Below are 23,924 nucleotides of genomic sequence, written 5' to 3' on the forward strand. Positions count from 1 at the left end.
CATAAAGCCATGTCTCTTGAATTCCATGTTGGGTTCATGAATGGCTACTTTACATCTACAGCCTCTAGTTTTGGACTCCCCAAATGTGGAAACATCTTCTCTACAACTAACCAATGAAATACTTCCATCATTTTTCTCCAATGGCTCTGTAGGCTTTTTATAATATGGAGACCAGAACTGGACACAGTGCTTATATTATTAATTGGGAATGGGGGCCGTGTGTAGGGTTTTGTAGGCACAATAAATTCAGCCCCTTCAATAATCAGAAGTTGAATTTAATTGGATCCACCCAGCAATTATTGAATTCAATTGGTATTTTGCTGACTTCTTCACAAAAATATTTCTAAAGTTACAAACTTTAAAAACTGGTGAGTACCAGCTGCAGTGTACAGATGCTCGAACCAGTGAGCAATATATTTTTATTTTGATACTTCGAGAAGGATGCGGTCTTGTTGAATAAAGTTTGGAACAAGCTGCAGATAGTCTCCTGAGAGGGAGTTGTTCAGATTGGCTGCAAACCTTTACATGATGTTGGACCAGGGATGCAAACAGAAAGCTGAATATAGCTGAGGAGTATTCAACACAGTGAAACATTTCACACAACCTTGGGAACCAGAACAAGGCAGAAATCAATTTTGCAAAATGGAGACTGTGCAAACAAAAAGAAAATCATGAACAAAACGGAAGAATCACCTTCAATTCTGGCCTCTTGGTCAAGGTAGCAGCAATAGCCTTGGCAGCAGCAACACCCACTGTGTTCCCCTCTAACCGTAAGGCATGGAGACAGGAACATTCTGCAATTGCTTCGGTTATTTCCACAGCTGAAAGAAAGGAATAGGAGAAAACAAAGGTGAGAGATCCGTACCCGACTGTGAAATGACTACATAAATGTCGGCTGTAATTTTGAACTGTGCCATGTTTGTGCTGCTATTGAGCGGGGGGAGTTCAGGAGGACTCTGCTTACATGCTGGTTCCACCAAAAGCAGTTTCTAATAAATCTTCAGTCTGCCAGAAGCTGATTTCAAACAGTATCTGCTATTCAGGGCAGTACAAAATAGAGGACTGGAAGCTAATCAGCCCATTGAGAGTGAAAAAGCAATACTGTAGGGGCGATTCTCCAAAATGGAGACTGTGTTCGCGCCATCGTGAACGCCGTCGTGTTTCACGGCGGCGTGAAACGGATGTGGGGACGACTGATTCTAGCCCCACAGGGGGTCAGCACACAGCCCTGGAGCAGTTCACTCCGCTCCAGCCTCCCTTCCTGGCGCCAAATGGGCATCGCGCCAACCTACGCATGCGCAGTTGGGTCGTGCCAACCCGCGCATGCACGGGGGACTTCTTCAGCGCGCCGGCCCCTATGCAACATGGTGTGGGGGTTCAGGGGCTGGCCACACAACAAAGTAGGCCCGAGTGGGAGAGGCCGGCCCGCCGATCGGTGGGCCCCGGTCGTGGGCCAGACCCCATCGGAGGTCCCCCCCGGTGAAGGAGCGCTTTTCCCCGCCCCACCGGCCACCCCCCCGACCCTTCGCGCAGAATCCCCGCCAGCAGTGACCAGGGGTGAACGGCGCTGGCGGGACTCTGCTTTTTCCGTGCGGCCGCTTGGCCCATCCGGGCTGGAGAATCAGCAGCCCCGCTGATTCCAGCGGCCCGCGGTCGGCTCGCGTCAAACGCGCCGGCGCAAATGGCGCCGATTCTCCGCACCTTGGAGAATCACGTGCCGGCGATGGGGCAACGCGGCCTATGAAAGAACAGTTTAGATTTGAACTGAGAGAATATGTGAAGTGTTGCTTGGTGCAATTTCCCCAGCTCCCATACATAGACAACAAGGAGCCGGAGTAGACCATTTGGCCCTTCGAACCTGCTCCGCCATTCATTATGATCATGGCTGATCATCCAACTCAATAGCCTGATTCTGCCTACTGCACATGCTGCTCAATTTTGTTCTGTTCAAGAACAACTGGTTGGATGGGAATATTTAATGAGCTGGAGACTGAAAAGTAGTCACCGGATTAAAGTAAACTGATAAAGAAACAAACTTGCATATGTTTTGTTCAAAGATAGAGAGAAACCCAACTCAAGTTCATTCTGTTCTGTCTTGTTGATAAAATAGCAGCTATCATCAATGGCACAAGAGTAATGAGGGACCCCTTGGTGGGAAAACAATGAGCAAACCAATGCTTTATAACTGTTTAGGAGGTGGTACATTTCTCACCTTAGTGTCTTAAGGTGCTTTACAGGAGCTTTTTATGGGTGCTTTTGAAGGTGCTTTTTATGGGCAGCACAGCAAAGTGGTTAGCACTGTTGCTTCACAGCGCCAGGGTCCCAGGTTTGATTCCTGGCTTGGGTCACTGTCTGTGTGGAGTCTGCACGTTCTCCCCGTGTCTGCGTGGGTTTACTCCGGGTGCTCCGATTTCTTCCCACAGTCCAAAGACGTGCAGGTTCGGTGGATTGGCCATTCTGAATTGCCCTTAGTGTCCAAAAAGGTTAGGTGGGGTTACTGGGCTATGGCGATAGGAATGAGGTGTGGGCTTAAGTTGGGTGCTCTTTCCAAGTGCTGGTGCAGTCTCGATGGGCCGAATGGCCTCCTTCTGCACTGAAAATTCTATGATTCTACAATAGTGGCCAGATTGTGACATTGACAGAGTCCTATTTGAACAGCTTCATCAGTGAAACAGGCCATCACCCCAGAACAAAACACAAACACTTACAACACCTCAGCACAGTTTGAATAATGAAATGGTTGAAGAACTGACAATTAAACGGATCTCCAATGACTATGAAAAGCAAGGCTATTATTCCTTGTACGGACTCTGCAGTTTCAGCTTACTTTGCAACATTAAGCAGCATTAACCTGACAGCATGTAGAAAGCACCTGAAGCTGTGGGTATCTAACCTGAAGGCCTCTAAGCTCCAGCAAACCTGCCCTGAAATCCCAGGCAATTCCATGCTAATTATATTTATATTTCTCACACACTGGTTTGTCCTGCAGTTTCACACTATTACCTTGCCAAACAATTTACTTAAATATTTTAAAATTTGAAACGGTATCCCTGTACATTAGAACATCATGTTTTGTTCGTTTTCACAGTTGGTACATGCAAATTTACACTACAAGTGTGCAGACACAGCAGTGTTAGCTGCACTCTCTGATGTAAAGACGACCAGCAGTTAAACCAGGATCATCATGTGTAATTCAATGCAATGCTCTTGATCTGCGGCAGCTGTTTGAAGCTGGAGTTTCCCAGGATTCTCCGGCCCCCACCAGCACAGCCTGAGGCCGGCGCCAATCAGGACTGGTTTCCAAAAACGGAAGCCAGACGTGATGATCATGCCAAGGGACTCGGATGCCATTGGAGCTCTCGGGTGGCCAGAGACAGGGCAAGGCAGTGCTCTGGCATATCCCCTGACACCCGGGCAATGCCCATCTGGAACCCTGACGGTGTCCCTGGCCAGGTTGGTACTGGCTGGGTGTCAGAGGCAGCGCTAAGGTGCCAAGGGAAACTGCCAAGGGGTGGATCTGAGGGGGGCCATGCCCATGAAAGGGAGGTGTAAAGGGAGTGCGCAAAGGGAGGCCTGAAGGGTGTATGAAGGGTAGGGGTGAAGAGGGTCTGAAGTGGGAACATCACAATCGGTTTGGCGCCCAGCACAAAACCCATTTTTGGGCTCTCCCACTATTCACCGGGAATAACAGGATTGGCACCGGGGGAAATGAGAGTGAAAAATCTCACCTGTGGTCACTGTTATAATATAGGCCAACATTAAGCAGCATGAACCTGACAGTACTTAAAAAGCTGCAGGTATCTAACCTGCAGGCGTGGTGTCTTGATCTGCAAGCACCTGGGCGGGATACTCCATTCCCCGATGCCAATTTCGTAATCGGTGATCGAGCGGAGAATCTCTTTTAATGATGGAATCGGGGCGGTGCCTGTTTTCGCATGCTCCGCCCCCTCCAAAACAGCGTCATTGCGGCGCGTGCCGCACACAGTTGGAACGGCCTCAGAATGTCACCTGAAGGCCCTCCCCCGATGCTCCACACTTGTTGGGCCAAGTTCCCGACCGCGCGGTTGAATCATGGTCTCAGCGGCCGGGATGCCAGCGTGGCGGCTGCGGACTGTGTTCCTGGCCATGGGGGTTTGGCGAGGGCTGGGGGGATTGGTGGGGGGTGGTCAGGGGGAGTCCACGGGGGCACTATCTGGCAGGTTAGGTCCACGCACGGCCGGCACCATGATTTATGGCGCAACCGCTGAAAGGTCGTCGCCGTGCGCATGCGTGGCCACAGACCCAGCAATTCTTCGGCCGCTTTTGTCGTGGAGGCCGGGCATTTTACGTGGCGTGAATGCTAGCCTCTCACCGGTCAGAGGATTGGTGGTGGGGCAGTGCCGATTTAATGTCCAACACCATGGATCCTCCGGATATAGCCTGAAATTGGAGAATGCAGCCCTTCATCCCAGCACTTACCCTCTTTGCCCTGATCCCAGCATTTACCCTCTTTGCCCCGATCCTAGCCCTTACCTTCTTTGCCCCGATCCTAGCATTTGGCCTCTTTGCCCCGCTCCCAGCACTTACCCTCTTTGCCCCGATCCCAGCACTTACCCTTTTTGTCCCTGATCCAAACACTTACCCTCTGTCATAATATACACCAGTATATCATGGTGCAGACACACACACTGATGGACATACAGTAGGACCAATCAACATGCATAACACCGCAGCCAATCACCAGTTAGAGCACACTCACTATAAAGACAGAGGGCATCAGTTTTCCCACTCATTCGGGATGCAGCCTTTCAGAAGTACAGAGCTTATAATTTACAGCACAGATTCTCACCATGTGCTGAGTGATTAGATTGGTTAGGATAGGCACAGGTCTTTAGTTAATCTAACATCGTGTTATCCCACAGTAAGAGTCTGTTCAACAGTTTATAGCTTAATAAAATAGTGTTGTACTATTTTAAGTGTTGGTGGCCTGTATGTGTTCCACGGACCCAGAGTACCCAACACATCATGGTACCAGTAGTTGAGGGATGTTAGAATTTCTTAGACCTACCTGCAAGTGATCTGCCTTCCACCAGCGTACAGCCAACCTGCAACATGGACAGTGTCTGCCCACCGCCGCCGCTCCGCATCACCGGCAACCTGGGGTCCAACTGGAAGATCTTCAAACAGCGCTTCCAGCTATACCTTGAGGCAATGGACCTGGAAGTTGCTTTCAGACACCAGGAAGATTGCTCTCTACCTCTCCACAGGCGGGGACGACGCCATCCACATCTTCAATTCTCTCACCTTCTCAGATGGTGAAGATAAATCTAAATTCAAGACAGTCCTCCTCAAGTTTGACAGTCACTGCGACATCGAGGTGAATGAAAGTTTTGAGCGCTATATCTTCCAGCAGCGTTTACAGGGTAAGGATGAACCTTTCCAGTCTTTTCTCACCCACCTCCGTATCCTTGAGCAGTCCTGTAACTACGGGCCCACCTCTGACTCCATGATACCGGACCAGATCGTTTTTGGTGTTCAGTCAGACCCCCTTCGCCAGCAGCTCCTTAAGGTCAAGCGGCTCACCCTAGCGATTGCCATTGAGACTTGCGTGCTCCACGAACACGCCACTAGTCGGTATTCCCACATCCAGGCGGCTGAAACGGTGCGGCAAGCTCCCCATGAGGCAGAATGGGTCCAAGTCATCAAACCACTCCAGGGCCTCAGCCTAGATGAGGGCGGCCATTTCGCGGACTTTTCGCAGACTCCCGCGCTTGGGCGCACCGAACGAGGGGACGGCGACGTCGACAAACGTAATGCACAGGCGTGCACCACGCCTGATCGCACCGCGCATGCACGGTGGCGCAACAAACACACTGACGCAACAGCGTGCGGCAACTGTGGCTCCATCCATTTAAAGCGGCAGTGTCCTGCCAAATCCGAATGATGTCTGCAATGTGGCAAACTTGGCCATTATGCTGCTTTATGCAGATCAACTCAACCTGCTAGCTTTCGCCGCTCCAGCCAGCCTCGCAGGGATGTCAGGGCCATTCAACCTACAGTCACCGAGCCTGACCCAGACCTGTCCCCTGATTTTGACACTGACGACCTGAAGGCGCCTTTTCAAGTCGGCATCATAACAAAGAACAGGATGTCTCCAAAGCACAGCACCAGGCCTACTCTAATACACAGCATGGATCCGGATGATGAGTGGTGTTCCACCCTTACGGTCAACTGGTCCCAAATACGATTCCGCCTGGACACCGGTGCCTCCAAAGCCTTCGTGTCAAACCAGCCATCCTGCCATCAGCATGCCAAGTACTAGATTACAATGGCAAGCCATTGCTGCCAGCGGCTCATGCCAACTGGAAGTGACGCATCGGTCACACAAAGCCATCTTGGCGTTTGAAATCGGGGGCTCCTCGAAAGCCTCCTTGCTTGGCCTGCAGGCATGCAAGCTGTTGAACCTAGTGCAGAGGGTTCATTCTCTCTCTCCTGTTGATCAGTCTGCCTTTCCATACACCGACTTCAGGGCGCAACCAGTACCACAACGTCTTCGAGGGCATGGGCACGCTCCCGTATACCTACAAGATTCTATTAAAGCCGAACGCCACGCCTGTGGTGCACGCACCTCGCAGGGCGCCCCTTAAGGACCACCTCAAGTAACAGCTCCAAGACCTCCAGGACCAAGGAGTGATCTCCAGGGTCACGGAACCAACCGACTGGGTCAGTTCCATGGTATGTGTAAAAAAGCCTTCCAGCGAATTGAGAATTTGTATCGATCCCAAGGATCTTAATCGCAATATCATGAGGGAGCACTATCCAATTCCCAAGCGCGAAGAGTTTCACATGTGAAATGGCTCATGCCAAGCTCTTTACCAAACTCGATGCCTCAAAAGGATTCAGGTAAATCCTGGATGAATCTCGCAGAAGCTCTGCACGTTCAATACCCCCTTTGGAAGATATTGGAACAACAGAATGCCTTTTGGGATCATCTCGGCGTCCGAGGTGTTTCATAGGATCATGGAACTAACGATGGAAGGGATTGAAGGTGTTCACATCTATGTCGATGACATAATCATCTGGTCCACCACCCCGCAGGAGCACATTAATCGCCTCCAGCGCATTTTCAGATGCATACATGAACATGGCCTCCACCTCAACAGAGCTAAATGCTCTTTCGGTCAGACAGATATCAAATTCCTAGGGGACTACATCTCCCATTTGGGTGTGCGGCCGGATGCGGACAAGGGGCTGGGCTAAACCGCTGGCTTTTAAAGCAGACAAAGCAGGCCAACAGCACAGTTCAATTCCCGTACCAGCCTCCCCGGACAGGCGCCGGAATGTGGCGACTAGGGGCTTTTCACAGTAACTTAATTGAAACCTCCACGTGACAATAAGCGATTTTCATTTCATTTCATTTCAGGTAGCTGCCATCATAGCTATGAGAACGCCAGAAGACAAGAATGTGGTCCTCCGGTTCTTGGGGATGATGAATTTTTTAGGGAAGTTCATCCCTAACCTCGCCTCTCATACCACGGCTCTCAGGAACCTGGTCAGGAAGACGACAGACTTCTAGTGGCTCCCTGCCCATGAGCGAGACTGGAGGCAACTCAAGGCTAAACTAACCACGGCCCCGGTTCTGTCTTTCTTTGATCCGGCAAAGGAGACAAAAATCTCTACAGATGCCAGTCAGTCTGGCATTGGAGCCGTGCTTTTGCAACGTGATGAGGCCTCGTCATGGGCCCCTGTTGCATATGCGTCACGGGCGATGACCCCCATGGAGCAGCGCTATGCGCAGATAGAAAAGGAGTGCCTGGGCCTTCTGACCGGTGTTGTGAAGTTTCACGGCTATGTCTATGGGCTTCCCCAATTCACTGTCGAGACCGACCATCGCCCGCTCCTCAATATAATACAGAAGGACTTGAATGACATGATGCCTCGCCTCCACCGTATTCTGCTCAAACTCCGGTGATACATTTCCCAGCTGGTGTACACCCCAGGCAAGGACCTCATCATTGCGGACGCCCTCTCCAGGTCAGTCAACACTCCGTATGACCCAGAGGTTTTCGTCTGCCAGGTTGACGCCCAGGTAGCGTTCGCAGCCTCCCATCTGCCTGCCTCAGATGAACGCCTGGTCCAAATTTGCCGCAAAACGGTGGCTGACCCCCTGCTACAGCGTGTCATGCGCCACCTGACGGACGGATGGCTCAAGGGCCAATGCCCTCAGTTCTATAACGTCCGAGACGATCTGGCAGTCGTTGATGGGGTTCTCCTGAAACTGGACGGCATTGTCATCCCGCATAGCATCGCCAGCTGGTCCTGGAACAGTTACATGAGGGCCATCTAGGCATAGAGCAGTGTCGCCAACAAGCCTGGGAGGCTGTGTACTGGCCCGGTATCAATGACGACATTGCCAACGCAGTGCTCAACTGCCCCACCTGCCAGCGCTTTCAGCCGGCCCAACCACGAGAAACTCTGCAGCCCCATGAGTTGGTCACATCGCCTTGGACCAAGATGGGCATCGACCTATTCCACGCGTTGGGTAGGGACTATGTCCTGATCGTAGACTACTTTTCAAACTACCCAGAGGTGATAAGATTGCACGACCTCACTTCGTCCGCAGTCATTCGAGCGTGCAAAGAAACATTAGCTCGGCACGGCATCCCGCTCACGGTGATGTCGGACAATGGCCCCTGCTTCACCAGCCAGGAATGGGCCAGCTTTGCCCGGCTGTACAATTTCGCCCATGTGACATCCAGTCCCCTGTACCCCCAATCCAACGGCAAAGCAGAGAAGGGAGTTCACATAGTCAAGAGGTTCCTATGCAAGGCTGCCGATGCTGGGTCTGACTTCTATCTGGCCTTGCTGGCCAATCGCTCCGCCTGACTGTCCACTGGCCTGTCGCCCGCACAGTTACTAATGAATCGCACCATGAGAACAACGGTGCCACCTATCCATGTACCCAGTCTCGACCATGTTCCAGTTCTTCGCAAAATGCAGATGTCTCGTGCGCAGCACAAGGCGACTCATGATTCCCGTGCTGCTGATCTCCCCGCTCTCACTCCAGACGACAATGTTCGCGTCCATCCCCCGGATGATGGCTGGTCTGCAACTGCTGTTGTCCTTAGGCAGGTGGCCCCCCGCTCGTTCGGCTACCAGATGGCTCCATTATGCGCTGCAATCGACGCGCTCTTCGCCTCGTTCCACAATCGTCACGTGATCCTCCAGTTTTGCATCGCTCCCCTGCTGACCCTGCCATGGACTATGCAGAGCTTCCTGTCACTCTGCCTCCTCCTGACTGTGATGCAGTCCAGCCTGCTCCTGAACTGGCGGCTCTCGACCCACCCTTGAGGCGGTCAACCAGAATTCGTCGCCCACCTCAGAGACTGAATTTATGAACTTTACAAATTTATGGACTCTCTGAGTTGTTTCCTTGCCTTGTTTGATCGTTTTTCTTGGTTTGTACATAGTATTGTTCTCGTTCTTTTGTTGCATACTAGTTCTCTACACCAGGCACCTTCCCTTGTATATATCTTAGTTTTCATGTACATAGTCCTGTAAATACGTCTTTGCACCCCACACGTAGTTAGGAACATTATCAACACACACTATTTATTGCCACAAACATACACATTTTTTTTCAAAAAGGGTGGATGTCATAATATACACCAGTATATCATGGTGCAGACACACACACTGATGGACATACAGTAGGACCAATCAACATGCATAACACCGCAGCCAATCACCAGTTAGAGCACACTCACTATAAAGACAGAGGGCATCAGGTTCCCCACTCATTCGGGATGCAGCCTTTCAGAAGTACAGAGCTTATAGTTTACAGCACAGATTCTCACCATGTGCTGAGTGATTAGATTGGTTAGGATAGGCACAGGTCTTTGGTTAACCTAACATCGTGTTAACCCACAGTAAGAGTCTGTTCAACAGTTTATATTTTAATAAATGAGTGTTGTACTATTTTGAGTGTTGGTGGCCTGTATGTGTTTCACAGACCCAGAGCACCCAACACATCACACTCTTTGCCCCCGATCCCAGCACTAACCGTCTTTGCCCCTGATCCCAACATTTACCCTCTTTGCCCCCGATCCCAGCATTTACCCTCTTTGCCCCGATGCCAGCACTAACTGTCTTTGCCCCGATCCCAGCATTTACCCACTTTGCCCCGATCCCAGCACTTACCATCTTTGCCCCGATCCCAGCACTTACCCTCTTTGCCCCGATCCCAGCACTTACCCTCTTTGCCCCGATCCTAGCACTTACCCTCTTTGCCCCGATCCCAGCACTTACCCTCTTTGCCCCGATCCCAGCCCTTACCCTCTTTGCCCCGATCCCAGCACTTACCCTCTTTGCCCTGATCCTAGCACTTACCCTTTTTGCCCCGATCCCAGCATTTACCCTCTTTGCCCCGATCCTAGCACTTACCCTCTTTGCCCCGATCCCAGCACTTACCCTCTTTGCCCCGATCCTAGCACTTACCCTCTTTGCCCCGATCCCAGCATTTACCCTCTTTGCCCCGATCCCAGCACTTACCCTCTTTGCCCCGATCCCAGCATTTACCCTCTTTGCCTCGATCCCAGCATTTACCCTCTTTGCCCCAATCCCAGCACTTACCCTCTTTGCCCCGATCCCAGCACTTACCCTCTTTGCCCCGATCCCAGCACTTACCCTATTTGCCCCGATCCTAGCACTTACCCTCTTTGCCCCAATCCCAGCACTTACCCTCTTTGCCCCGATCCTAGCACTTACCCTCTTTGCCCCGATCCCAGCACTTACCCTCTTTGCCCCGATCCTAGCACTTACCCTCTTTGCCCTGATCCCAGCACTTACCCTCTTTGCCCCGATCCCAGTACTTACCCTCTTTGCCCCGATCCTAGCACTTACCCTCTTTGCCCCGATCCCAGCATTTACCCTCTTTGCCCCGATCCCAGCACTTACCCTCTTTGCCCCGATCCCAGCATTTACCCTCTTTGCCCCGATCCCAGCATATACCCTCTTTGCCCCCGATCCCAGCGCTTACCCTCTTTGCCCTGATCCCAGCACTTACCCTCTTTGCCCTGATCCCAGCACTTACCCTCTTTGCCCCGATCCCAGTACTTACCCTCTTTGCCCTGATCCCAGCACTTACCCTCTTTGCCCCGATCCCAGCACTTACCCTCTTTGCCCCGATCCCAGCCCTTACCCTCTTTGCCCCGATCCCAGCACTTACCCTCTTTGCCCCGATCCTAGCACTTACCCTCTTTGCCCCGATCCCAGCACTTACCCTCTTTGCCCCGATCCTAGCACTTACCCTCTTTGCCCCGATCCCAGCACTTACCCTCTTTGCCCCGATCCTAGCACTTACCCTCTTTGCCCTGATCCCAGCACTTACCCTCTTTGCCCCGATCCTAGCACTTACCCTCTTTGACCCGATCCCAGCATTTACCCTCTTTGCCCCGATCCCAGCACTTACCCTCTTTGCCCCGATCCCAGCATTTACCCTCTTTGCCCCGATCCCAGCATTTACCCTCTTTGCCCCGATCCCAGCATTTACCCTCTTTGCCCCGATCCCAGCACTTACCCTCTTTGCCCCGATCCCAGCATTTACCCTCTTTGCCCAGATCCCAGCATTTACCCTCTTTGCCCAGATCCCAGCATGTGGAGAATGTGCAAACGCCACATGGACAGTGACCAGGGCCGGGATTCGTACCCGGATCCTCAGCGCCGCAGTCCCAGTGCTAACCACTGCGCCACATGCCGTCCTAACCTCTGCTTTTCTGACTTGTTTTATTGTCTGCCCTTTTCCATCATCACTAACAGTCCCACAAATAATAATAATATTGCTCAAATAATATATTTTTGTGATGTTGGTTGAGGGCTAAATAAAAGCCAGGGCAAATTAAACATTTTCTTTTAAAAATTAGTGTTTGTGGTTAAACTAGTATTTGTAGCCACACTTCTGGCGAGTCAGCAATTTCTACTGGACAGGACTGCCTTAAATGATGAACACTGGTCATTTCATCACCAGGCGTTGCTTGTTTATCACTTGTTAAATTTATTGCGTCTGTGCTGTTTTTATAAAGCAATTAGAAGAGATGGAGAATGCATACTAACCAGTTTATCTGGCATGACTAATTGAATGACTGATAACTCTGAACATGACTGAACCTTTGGTAGAAATAAAACCTGATGCGGCTTAAGAAGCTGCCTACAGAAATAATGTGTTGAGAATAGTCGCTGGATTGATTGACTGTGTAAATATTGAACATAATAATGACCCTTAAATTGCTGAAATTATTTTATTCATTTATCTGGTATTTATCTGTCAAGGGATTGGAGATGGTGCAGAAGAAATATATCAGTGTGTCAGCGGGGATGAGGGATTTCAGTTATGTGGAGAAACTGGGGCAGCTGGGTTGTTCTCCTCAATGCAGAGAAGGTGAAAAGGAAATTTAATCGGGGTGTTCAGGATTTGCTCAGAGGAAATAGAGAAAGGTTGTTTCCAGTAGCAGAGAGATTTCTAATAGATTTATGGCGATTGCAAGAGATCACAGGGAATGCAAGGGGACTTTTTTATACAACGAGTTGTGATCTGAAAAGGCGGTGGAAGCAGATTCATTCAGAACCTTCAAATGCTGGAAGGGGAAAAAATGTCCAGTTGGACAGAGAGCAAGACTAATTGGATAGCTCTCGAGAAAAGCTGGCAACGGTATGATGGGCTTAATGTACTGCATGATAACGATGAAATAAGGCAAAGACAAGACCATTTCACAATGTCTTCAGCAATTAATGCTGACACTTCCACTCTCTAAAACAGATTAACTACTGATTCACCTGTGCTCACATATATAGAAACAATTTGAAACTGTGGTCGCTGGTGCACAATATGCAATAAGTGTCTTTTTAAATATCATTTTTACCTGTCTAGACTAGGCTCCAGTTCCAACCTTCAATTGGTTGACTATCTGAGGTGCAACATTCTCGGAGGTTGCACATGTCTACAACCACCTCTGGAAGGATGGCACTTTTGACAGGTCAGGGAAGCTGACTCTGTGGGCGCGATTCTCTGGCCTCCTTTCGCTTGAGCAACTGGTTAGCCCTCCTTTTGAACCTGGCAGATGGACCATCCATAACTCTTCCCCTCCCCCGCAAAAATAAATCTCAGAGGCCTCTGGCCGTGCAGCTGAACGCTATCGTAAATAGGGAATTGGCAATCATGGTTAAGTTAGCGCTTCACAAGGGCAGCACGGTGGCTCAGTGGGTTAGCACTGCAGTCTCACGGCGCTGAGGTCCCAGGTTCGATCCCGGCTCTGGGTCACTGTCCGTGTGGAGTTTGCACATTCTCCCCGTGTTTGCGTGGGTTTCGCCCCCACAACCCAAAGATGTGCAAGGTAGGTGGATTGAACATGCTAAATTGCCCCTTAATTGGAAAAAATTAATTGGGTACTCTAAATTTAAAAAAAAAAAGTTAGCACTTCACACAACCCAAGTTGATCCCTGTGGGTGGCGGCCCGTGTCGCATATGGGGCTCACTGCCTAGCATCCCAATCATACCTTGTGCTTAAACACTGCGGGAGGCAACTCCACAGACGTGGATGCCAACCTTCGATCACCCAGGGGATGGGCTCCAGCAGGGGTGGGCTGGGCGTGTCGGGGGGGGGGGGGGCATGTCTGGGGGGATGGGCATGGGATTGGCGGTTGGCCTGCATCTCGGAACAAAGAGCCAGAGACGTCATACTGGTTGTGATGAGGTTATTTTAATGTCCCTCGTACATATGTATACCACTGCCCCACTCTCCCGATGGTGCCACCACACTATCCCCACTCTCCCTCCCTCTCCCCCAAGGCCCCCAATTGCCCCTTCCCCCCAACGCACGCACCACTCCTTACCCCGACCAATAGCCTCCCCCCCGCTTGGGGCCCTCTCAGTGATCCTCAACATGCTTGGCCTTCCTAGCTCTACCACTACTACGTCTAGGTATAATCCCAGGATGCACATCAGAGGTGGAGGCAACTAGCTGCTTATCTTATCCTGTGGCCTTTAATGCCCCTGACGGGCATCCTCTGGGGCTGGAGGACACATACACAGCTGTGATGCCCTATTTCGGGTGTTGGCTGCAAGATGTGGCCTCATCAGAGGGTTGGGACAGGTAGGAGTTGGTGGCTACCGCGCCAGTCCATAGGATGGGTCTGGGTTGCCAGCCAGAGCTCCCTCCTCCCGTTCGGTGCCCATCGAGCCTGGGTTTCACCTTTGGTTGGAGGGGCAGCTGGGTTGAGCCTTGGCTGCCCTTGCATCATCTGGCTCTGCCAGCCTTGCTGGCTCCCCATTATCAGCACCATGATCTCTTTTACACAGCAGGAGCAGCAATGCCAATTCTACAGAATGATTCTGTTCTTTACACTTTCCTCCAAACTCCCACATAGAGGGCTGGATTTGCCGATTTTGGAGCTATGTCCCCATGCTGGCGTGGGAACGGTGGCATTTTACGCCAGAAAAAATGGCGTAAAAACAGCCACCGAACCTCTGTTTGGCTGGGGGCTAGCATGCTGGCACCCAGCTCTAGCTGCCGATACGATCCGGAGAATTGCCGGGTCCATGGCTGCGCATGCACATGGCGGCGGCCTCCAGCGGCTGTACTGTGCTACATGGCGAAGGCCGCTCAAGGACCAGGCCCGCAAAATAGTGCCCCCACTTTGGCCAGCCTCGCGTCCGGACCACAGTGCCCCCAGCCCCTAATAAAGTCCCCCCCTGCCCTCCCCCCACTGTGGCGACGCTGGACTAAATCCGCAGCCGCCACGCTGAGTTCCCGACGGATGAGACCACACGCAACCCATGCCGTCGGGAACCTGGCCGGTCGGTGGGGGGGGGGGGGGGGGGGGGGGGGGGGGGAGGGGGGGGGGGGGGGGGGGGGGAGGGGGGGGGGGGGGGGGGGGGGAGGGGGGGGAGCATCGGGGGGTGGGCCTCAGGCAATGTCCCGAGGCCGTCACTATGTGGCGCGCGTACTCGCAAAGTACGCCGCTTTGGAAGGGGCAGAGCATCATGAAAGCGGCGTTGTCCCAGACTTGGTCGGAACTATGATTCTCCGGCAAATCGCCGAACGCGGTTTCGGTGTCGGTGACTGGACAATCCAGTCCAGAGTATTTTATACTTTAAAATGGACAACTGCAGAAGATAAATTAAATTGCCAAGAGGATCGCTGTCAATGAATGATTGTGAACAGTTTTACTCCCTTCATCTAAGGAAAAATATCCCAGGTATGTCGGGATATCCTTATGAGGATAGATTAAGTTGGTTTGGCCTGTTCTTACTACAGTTTAGAAGAATGCGATTTGACCTTATTGAGACATGCAGGATTCTCAGGGGGTTGACAGGGACAGCACAGTCGTTAGCACTATTGCCTCACAGCGGCAGGGACCCGGGTTCAATTCCAGCCTCGGGTGACTGTGTGGAGTTTGCCCTTTCTCCCCATGTCTGCGTGGGTTTCCTCCGGGTGCTCCAATTTCCTCCCACAGTCCAAAGATGTGCAGATTAGGTGGATTGGTCAATGCCCCTTAGTGTCCAATGATGTGCAGATTAGATGGCGTTACGGAGATAGGGCAAAGGAGTGGGACTCAGTTAGCGGGGTCTTTCTGAGAATTGGTGCACTCAATGGGCCGAATGGCCTCCTTCTGCATTGGTTCTATGGACAGAGTAGAGAGGAAGTTTTCTCTTGTGGAAGAGTCTAGGAACAGAGGGCACAATCTCAGAGTAAGGGGTTGCCCATTTAAGACAGATATGAAGAGGAATTTCTTCTTTTCGAAGATATTGAATCTGTGGAATTCTTCACCGCAGAGCGCTGTAGAGGCTGGGTCATTAAGTATGTTCTGGACTAATATAGGCAGATTTTCAATCAGTAATGGAATCAAGGGTTATGGGGATAAGGCAGGAAAGTGGAATTGAGAATTATCACATCAGATCAGTTGTGATCTCATTGAATGGCGGAGCATACTCGATGGGCCGAATGGCCTACATCTGCTCCTACGTCTTATGGTCTCATAATGAACCTGAAAACATTTTAAGGTACATCAACAGCACACGGCTGTGCAGCAATAGAAAATGAAAGCATGGTTCTGTTAAATTCTATGACCAAAACATTCCTTGTGCATCCCTACTAAACACTCCAGAGAAGCAAAAACAATGTTTGACATTACTGTAAAGTGTGTAAAAAAATATATTCTTTCTGAAAGTTCTGCTGTGACCCCAAGAACAACCAATTCCCACCTCAAGGTATGTGAATTACCACCAGCCAGTGATGGCTGTGTTGTGATTACACCAGGGACTGAGTCTGTGCTTCTCCCAAATCCCGGTCATATTACTGGGATTGGCAGACAATAACGTTCTGATTGATAATACGCACATTTCTGAACAACAACGATTTTCTCTTAACTAGAAGCAGATGAGCTCCTGATCGCTGAAAAATTCCAAATCTAACATTGACACGAAAGTCAGGGGAGACTGATTTTACTTGATTTCACAGCAGAACTCAATTTAAAAACTGAATACTTGAAATGTTCCAACAGAAATGGCAACATTTTCACACAACAGTTAATTGTTTCTGATCATTATTTCCCAGCAGCAGAATCTTTTGTTAACTTTTGTTGCAGTTGCTAATCTTGGTGTGTGGACACAACAAACAACAATGCCTATTCTCTGTGCAGGACAACAATAAAACAAGAATAAAATCTCAAGTGTTCAAGTGTTAATGGGTTTTGTAAACCTAATGGCTGATTTTAACCGTCAGCAGCAGCATGTTACAGGAAGATAGGAACAGGAGTAGGCCATTCAGCCCCTCGAGCCTGTCCCACCATTCAATGAGACCATGGTTGATCTGTGACCTAACTCCATGTGCCTGCCTTTGGCCCATAATCCCTCAATATCTTTGCTTATTCTTTCTATCTCAGATTTTAAATTAACAACTTTTCTCGCATTAATTGCTGTTTGCGGGAGAGAGTTCCAAACTTCCACCACCCTTTGAGTGAAGAAGTTCTTCCTAACATCGCTCCTGAATGGTCTGGCCCGAGGGGACTATGCCCCTAGTTTTAGAATCTCCAACCAGTGAAAATAGTTTGTCTTTACCTACCCTGTTAATATCTTGATGACGTCAATAAGATCTTTTTACGTTTACTTACAGGTCTGGAGATCCTCCAATGTCCGTGGACCGACTCTCATGACCTGCCAGGACCAACCCAGCATCTTCTTTACTGTTGTTAGCACTACACTCTGTATGCTTCACCCGATGTCTATGTAGTTACATTGTGTATTTATCGTATGTCCTATGTTTTTTTCATGTATGGAACGATCTCTCTGGACTTTACGCAGAACAATACTTTTCACTGTACCTCAGTATACGTGACAAATCTAAATCTAATCTAATCTAAATCCCTTCATTTTCTAAATTAAAGCAAAATGGGCCTAATTTGTGGAATCTCTCCTCGTATCCTAACCCCTGTTGTCCAGGGTTCGTTGGGGCCTCAATTATTCACATTATTCATTCACGACTTGGATGATGGTATAGAAAGTCACATATCCAAATTTGCGGATGACAGAAAGTTAGGCGGCATTGTTGACAATCTAGATTATAGCATACAATTGCAAGGAGATATTGACAGACTAAGTGATTGGGCAAAATTGTGGCGGTGTTAGAAGATGGCATGGGCCAGGGCCCCCAGGACAGTGGGAGTACCCCAGAGGTTGCCCTCAGAAGCGACAAGGATCTAGGCTAGTGACGTGGGGGGCCATATGGTATGGCCTAGCTGGTGAGTGACCAATCACCACTCACCACACCTGGGACCAACATCCCCATCCCACCTCCACACTCCCTGAAGGTTTGTGGGCCTGTGTGATGGAATGGCTAGCACGCATGCAGGGATCACCCGGATGGACAGTGGAATGTGACACCTGGGCATGAGTCAGACTCTGTCAAATAAAGTGGAGCACCAGAGCTCATGGCGGAGTTGGTCATCATCATCCTCCATCCCATGGATCCGACCCGCTGCCGACGCATGGCCTGGTGTGAAGCTGGTGAGAAGCTCAGAGGGGGGGTGTGGTGGGGATGGAATGTAGGAAAGGGGGATGGGGCTGGGTGGCCATGGCGGGGGAGAGATGTGGAAGTGGAGCGGGTGGTTGAGCTGCTTGCGTGCAGGCCCCCGTGTTGATGAAACTGGAGGCGATCAGGTTGTCCCATGCGCGGGGGGACCAGGCACATACGTCCACGTTGTGCGGCCTCCTGTGCATACCCACGCCACATGTACTGCCCATCCTGGCCCTCTTCCACATCTTCCTCCTTGGACTAAGCAAGGGTACTCCTGGTTGACTCTTGGGCGACAGGGCTTATCCGCTGTGGCCGTGGACCCACAAAAGTGGTCCAGGCACCTGGTCCAGGCACCAGGAACCGCACTTTGAAGATGCTGATGCACCGCTCGATGATGCCCCGGTTTCTGCATGAGCATTGTTGTAATGGTTCTTTGTGTCGGTCTGGGGCTTGCAAATAGGTGTCATTAGCCATAATTACAGCTGATAACCCCTGTCGCCCAAGAGGCAACCCTTCACCCGAGGAACTATCTCAAAGTGTGTCAGGAAGAAAGCGTTGTGCACGTTGCCTGGATACTGAGCACAGACGCGATGTGCAGCCGGTGGTCATCGAGTGGAAGACCATCCTGGAGAGGGACCCATGAACGCACCATCTATTTGAGCAAACATGGCATTGTCAAAACTGAACTAAACTGCACAAGTTACTGAATCCATAAGCTTAACCAATACAGATTGAGACACCGGTAATGCAGCTATATCACCACAATATTGTGATGTCTTGCAAATGCCTTTAGCTTTCTTGAGCAATGTGAACAATGTCAAACACATGGGCACAGCATTGCGAGCAATGTGGAAATCTCCTGTAGTCTTCACAAAGGCAAAGGAGTCTCGCTAACAGAATGCAGCCATCAAGCCAAAAAGCTGCTATGCCTCTCGAGGCTGGGTCATGGAAAATATTCAAGGAGATTTTTGAAGATCAGAGAAGTCAAGGGTTAATGGGAACAGGCAGGCAAGTGAAATTGAGGCCAAGATTGGATCAGCCATGATCGTATTGAAAGACAGAGCAGACCCGAGAGGCCAAAAGGCCTACTCCTGATCCAATTTCTCACGTTTATGCTCAAAATTTGCAGACGACACAACAATTGGAAATATTGTTGACAGTGTGGAGGACAGTGAGAAGCTTCAAGATGACATGGGCAGACTGGTGGAAGAGGCAGTTTTGTGGCAGATGGAGTTTAATGCAGGCTAGTCTAGAGTTTAATGCAGACTAGTGTAAAGCCATTAGGGATACTAAGAGACAATACCAGACTAAGCTAAAGTTACAGACTAACGATACGGACTCTCGTCGGTTGTGGTAAGGCTTAAACAACATAATGGGCTACAAGCATAGCCGAGTAGCATCTCCGACAGCAGCGCACCCCTCCCCGATGAATTCAGAGAATTCTGTGCTTGCTTCGAGCAGGAAACCAATAAACCATTGTCAACTGCCCCAGCAACCACAAACACACCCATACCCACTGTCACAGCTTCCAAAGTCAGATCGGCCTTTTTGAAAATGAACCCTCGGAAAACAACAGGTCCTGACGGAGTCCCTGGTCGTGTATTGAGATCCCGCACGGACCAACTGGCTGGTGTGTTCGCGGACATCTTACATCTCTCCCGACTCTGTTCCGAGGTCCCCACCTGCTTCAAGACCACCATGATACCAGTGCCAAAGAAGAAATAGGCAATGTCCCGCAATGACTACGGTACAGTGGCCTCAACATCGATCATTATGAAGTGCTTTGAGAGGTTGGTCATGAGACACATCAACTCCATACTCCCAGGATGCCTTGATCCACTGCAATTCACATATCACCACAGCCGGTCCACAGCAGACGCCATCTCCCGACACGTGCGGCCCATGGGCGCCGCCATCTTGCCCACCCCAAGATCATCAGGTGCCACCATCTTGTCTCCCACACAGCACATGGGCGCCACCATCGTTCCAGGACCCGTGCCCCCCGGGCACCCCATCGTCCGACACCGGCGATGACCAGCCGTGACTCGGTCACGATTGACCAGTCTCGTCCGCACAATCTAGCCACCGCCTCAACAAGCGTGAAGATTGATGGGCACGAGACCGCTTGTCTGCTGGACTCCGGGAGCACTAAAAGCTTCATCCATCCAGATACGGTAAGGCGCTGCTCCCTCGCGGTACACCCCACCAATCAGAGAATCTCCCTGGCTTCCGGGTCCCACTCCGTGGCGATCCGGGGGCACTGTTTAGCCACGCTCACGGTCCAGGGCGTGGAATGCAGCGGCTTCCGCCTCTTCGTCCTCCCCAACCTCTACGCTGCCCTGCTACTCGGCCTGGACTTCCAATGTAACCTCCAGAGCCTAACACTGAAATTCGGTGGGCCCCTACCACCCCTTACTGTGTGCGGCCTCGCGACCCTAAAGGTCGACCCACCTTCCCTATTTGCAAACTTAACTCCGGGTTGCAAACCCGTCGCCACCAGGAGCAGATGGTACATCGTCCAGGACAGGACCTTCATTGGGTCCGAAGTCCAGCGGCTGCTTCGGGAAGGCATTATCGAGGCCAGCAACAGCCCCTGGAGAGCCCAAATGGTAGTAGTGAAAACTGGGGAGAAACACAGAATGGTCGTGAACTACAGCCAGACCATCAACAGGTAGACACAGCTCGATGCGTACCCCCTCCCACGCATATCTGATATGGTCAATCTGATTGCGCAGTACTGGATCTTCTCAACTGTGGACCTGAAATCTGCCTATCACCAGCTCCCCATCCGTAAGGCGGACCGTCCATACACTGCCTTCGAAGCAGATGGCCACCTCTACCACTTTCTCAGGGTTCCCTTTGGCGTCACCAACGGGTCTCAGTCTTCCAAAGGGAGATGGACCGAATGGTCGACCGGTACGGGCTGCGGGCCATTTGCCCGTACCTCAATAATGTCACCGTCTGCGGCCACGATCAGCAGGACCACGGTGCCAACCTTGTCAAATTTCTTCACACCGCCTCTCCTAAACCTCACCTATAACAAGGAGAAGTGCGTGTTCAGCACAAACCGCTTAGCCATCCTCGGCTATGTGATCCAGAATGGAGTTCTGGGGCCCGATCCCGACCGCATGTGCCCCCTCATGGAGCTCCCCCTTCCCCACTGCCCCATGGCCCACAAGCGCTGCCTGGGGTTCTTTTCTTAATATGCCTAGTGAGTCCCAAACTATGCGGACAAGGCCCGCCGACTCATCCAGTCCACCGTTTTTCCCCTGACGGCCGAGCCTCAACAGGCCTTCAACCGTATTAGAGCCAACATCGCCAAGGACGCGATACACAAAGTCGATGAGACGTTGCCCTTTCAAGTGGAGAGCGACGCATCAGACGTTGCTCTCACTGCCACACTCAATCAGGCAGGCAGGCCCGTGGCATTCTTTTCCTGCACCCTTCAGCCTCCGAAATTCGGCACTCCTCCGTCGGAAAAGAGGCCCAAGCCATCGTTGAAGCTGTGCGGCATTGGAGGCATTACCTGGCCGGCAGGAGATTCACTCTCCTCACTGGCCAATGGTCGGTAGCTTTTATGTTTAACAACACACAACGGGGCAAGATCAAGAACGATAAAATCTTGATGTGGAAGATCGAGCTCTCCACCTACAACTACGAGATTTTGTATCGCCCCGGTAGGCTCAACGAGCCCTATCGCATGTGTGGTAGTCAGTATTAGAGGTATTACGGTACCCTGAATAATGCTGTCAGACCATTGGTGTGGGAGGTACCTGAGACAGCATGTCCATTGGTGAAGCCTGCCTGCTGGTTTCGCCCAGTAAGGCGGAGTATAAGAGCCTGAGTCTCCCCAGCAGCTGCATTCTGTACCTGCTCTGCTGGGTGAATAATTGAGTGCAATAAAGCCTTCAATTGTCATCCAATCTCGCTTCTGGAGTTATTGATCGTGCATCAATTTATTGGACTAGATTTTAAAGAATGGAGCTCCAAATCAAGCCAGAGTGTCTGAAACTCAGCCCCCACGCGGCAAACTCAGCAGAAACTTTCAAACACTGGCTGGCGTGCTTCAATGGATATCTCAGGACGGCCACAACTACACCCACAGAGGACCAGAAATTGCAAGTTCTGCACTCAAGAGTGAGCCCAGAGATCTACACCCTCATCGAGGACGCGGACGGTTTTGGGGCTGCAAACAGACACTATATTCGCCCAGTAAACCAGGTCTACGTCCCACATCTACTAGCGACGATGCGACAAATCCCTGGGGAATCGCTGGACGAGTTCTACCGTGCGCTTCTAGTACTAGGTAGGAACTGTGACTGCCCGCAAGTTTCGGCCAATGACCACACAGAACTTTTGATCCGGTACGCATTTGTTGCAGGTCTGCTGTCCTCCCAAATCCGTCAGCGATTGCTGGAGAAAGAGACACTAGGCCTCAAGGAGGCACGGGCCCTTGCTAGCTCCCTGGAGGTGGCCTCCCAAAATGCCCGCACTTACATCCCCGACCACGCGGCAGCCCCTTGGGCAGCGTGGAACCCTCCCACAGCCGACTCCGAGGCATCCCCCATCCCTTCACAAGTTTGTGCTGCGAGACTGCCAGGCAACCCTGGGGGGCTTTCTTGCTACTTTTGCGGGCAAGCCAAGCACCCCTGACAGCGCTGCCCAGCCCGCTCATCCATCTGCAAAGGGTGCGGCAAAAAGGGCCATTTCATGGCAGTATGCCAGGCCCGGGTGGTCGCTGCGGTCTCCGGAGGTGAATCGAGACGGCAATCACAGCCCTCTCCATGAGCCACGTGCGGCCAGCGGGCGCCAGCATCTTCCTTTTCCCGAGCCACGTGCGGCTTCCGGGCGCCACCATCTTGCCCCTCGGACACCACGTGCAATGGATGGGCGCCACCATCTTGTGCACCCCCAGCTATGTACGACCAGTGGGTGTCGCCATCTTGGCTGGACTCTCAGGACCCTGACTCGGATGACTGCACACCGCCCGAGGAAAATCTCCAACATCTGCCACGACTCGTCTCGATGACCCTGGACCAGTCACGGCCCCGAACGCTCTCAACCGCGACGACGACCGTGCTCATCAATGGTCGTGAAACATCCTGCCTGATCGACTCCGGGAGCACAGAGAGCTTCATACACGCCAACACGGTAAGGCGCTGTTCTCTTACCATCCACCCAGTTAATCAAAAAATCTCCCTGGCCTCCGGGTTTCATTCAGTGGAGATCAAAGGGTTCTGCATAGCAAACCTCACGGTCCAGGGAAGGGAGTTTAAAAATTACCGACTGTACGTCCTTTCGCACCTCTGCGCTGCCACGCCCCTGCGGTTAGATTTTCAATGTAACCTCCAAAGCTTAACTTTTAAATTCGGCGGCCCTATACCCTCACCTCACTGTCTGCAGCCTCGCGACCCTCAAAGTCCATCCGCCTTCCCTGTTTGCGAACCTCACCCCGGATTGCAAACCTGTCGCCACCAGGAGCAGACGGTACAGTGCCCAGGACCGGACCTTTATTAGGTCGGAAGTCCAGCGGTTACTGAAGTAAGGTATTATTGAGGCCGCAACAGTCCCTGGAGAGCTCAAGTGATGGTTGTAGAGACCGGAGAGAAGCATAGGATGGTCATCGATTATAGTCAGACCATCAACAGGTATACGCAGCTCGACGCGTACCCTCTCGCCCGCATATCCGATCTGGTCAACAAAATCGCACAATACAAGATCTTTTCCACAGTGGATCTTAAGTCCGCCTACCACCAGCTCCCCATCTGCCCTAGCGACCGCAAATACACTGCTTTCGAAGCAGATGGGCGGCTCTACCACTTCCTACGGGTTCCCTTTGCTGTCATGAATGGAGTCTCGGCCTTCCAACGAGAAATG

At 51.4% G+C, this 23,924-nt stretch overlaps 1 protein-coding gene across 3 annotated transcripts in view; it reads right to left on the reverse strand.

Moving 5' to 3' along the window:
• The window catches only part of LOC119953253 (ran GTPase-activating protein 1-like), a 1,177,855-nt gene that overhangs the window by 662,599 nt on the left and 491,332 nt on the right, over positions 1 to 23,924 (reverse strand). For all 3 annotated transcript variants that reach the window (XM_038777306.1, XM_038777307.1, XM_038777305.1), the window contains exon 2: positions 694 to 821. In XM_038777306.1, coding sequence (XP_038633234.1) covers positions 694 to 821 — 128 coding nt within the window. The remainder of the gene's footprint in view (positions 1 to 693; positions 822 to 23,924) is intronic.

Source organism: Scyliorhinus canicula, chromosome 18 (genome assembly GCF_902713615.1).
Source record: "Scyliorhinus canicula chromosome 18, sScyCan1.1, whole genome shotgun sequence".
Classification (NCBI taxonomy): domain Eukaryota; kingdom Metazoa; phylum Chordata; class Chondrichthyes; order Carcharhiniformes; family Scyliorhinidae; genus Scyliorhinus; species Scyliorhinus canicula.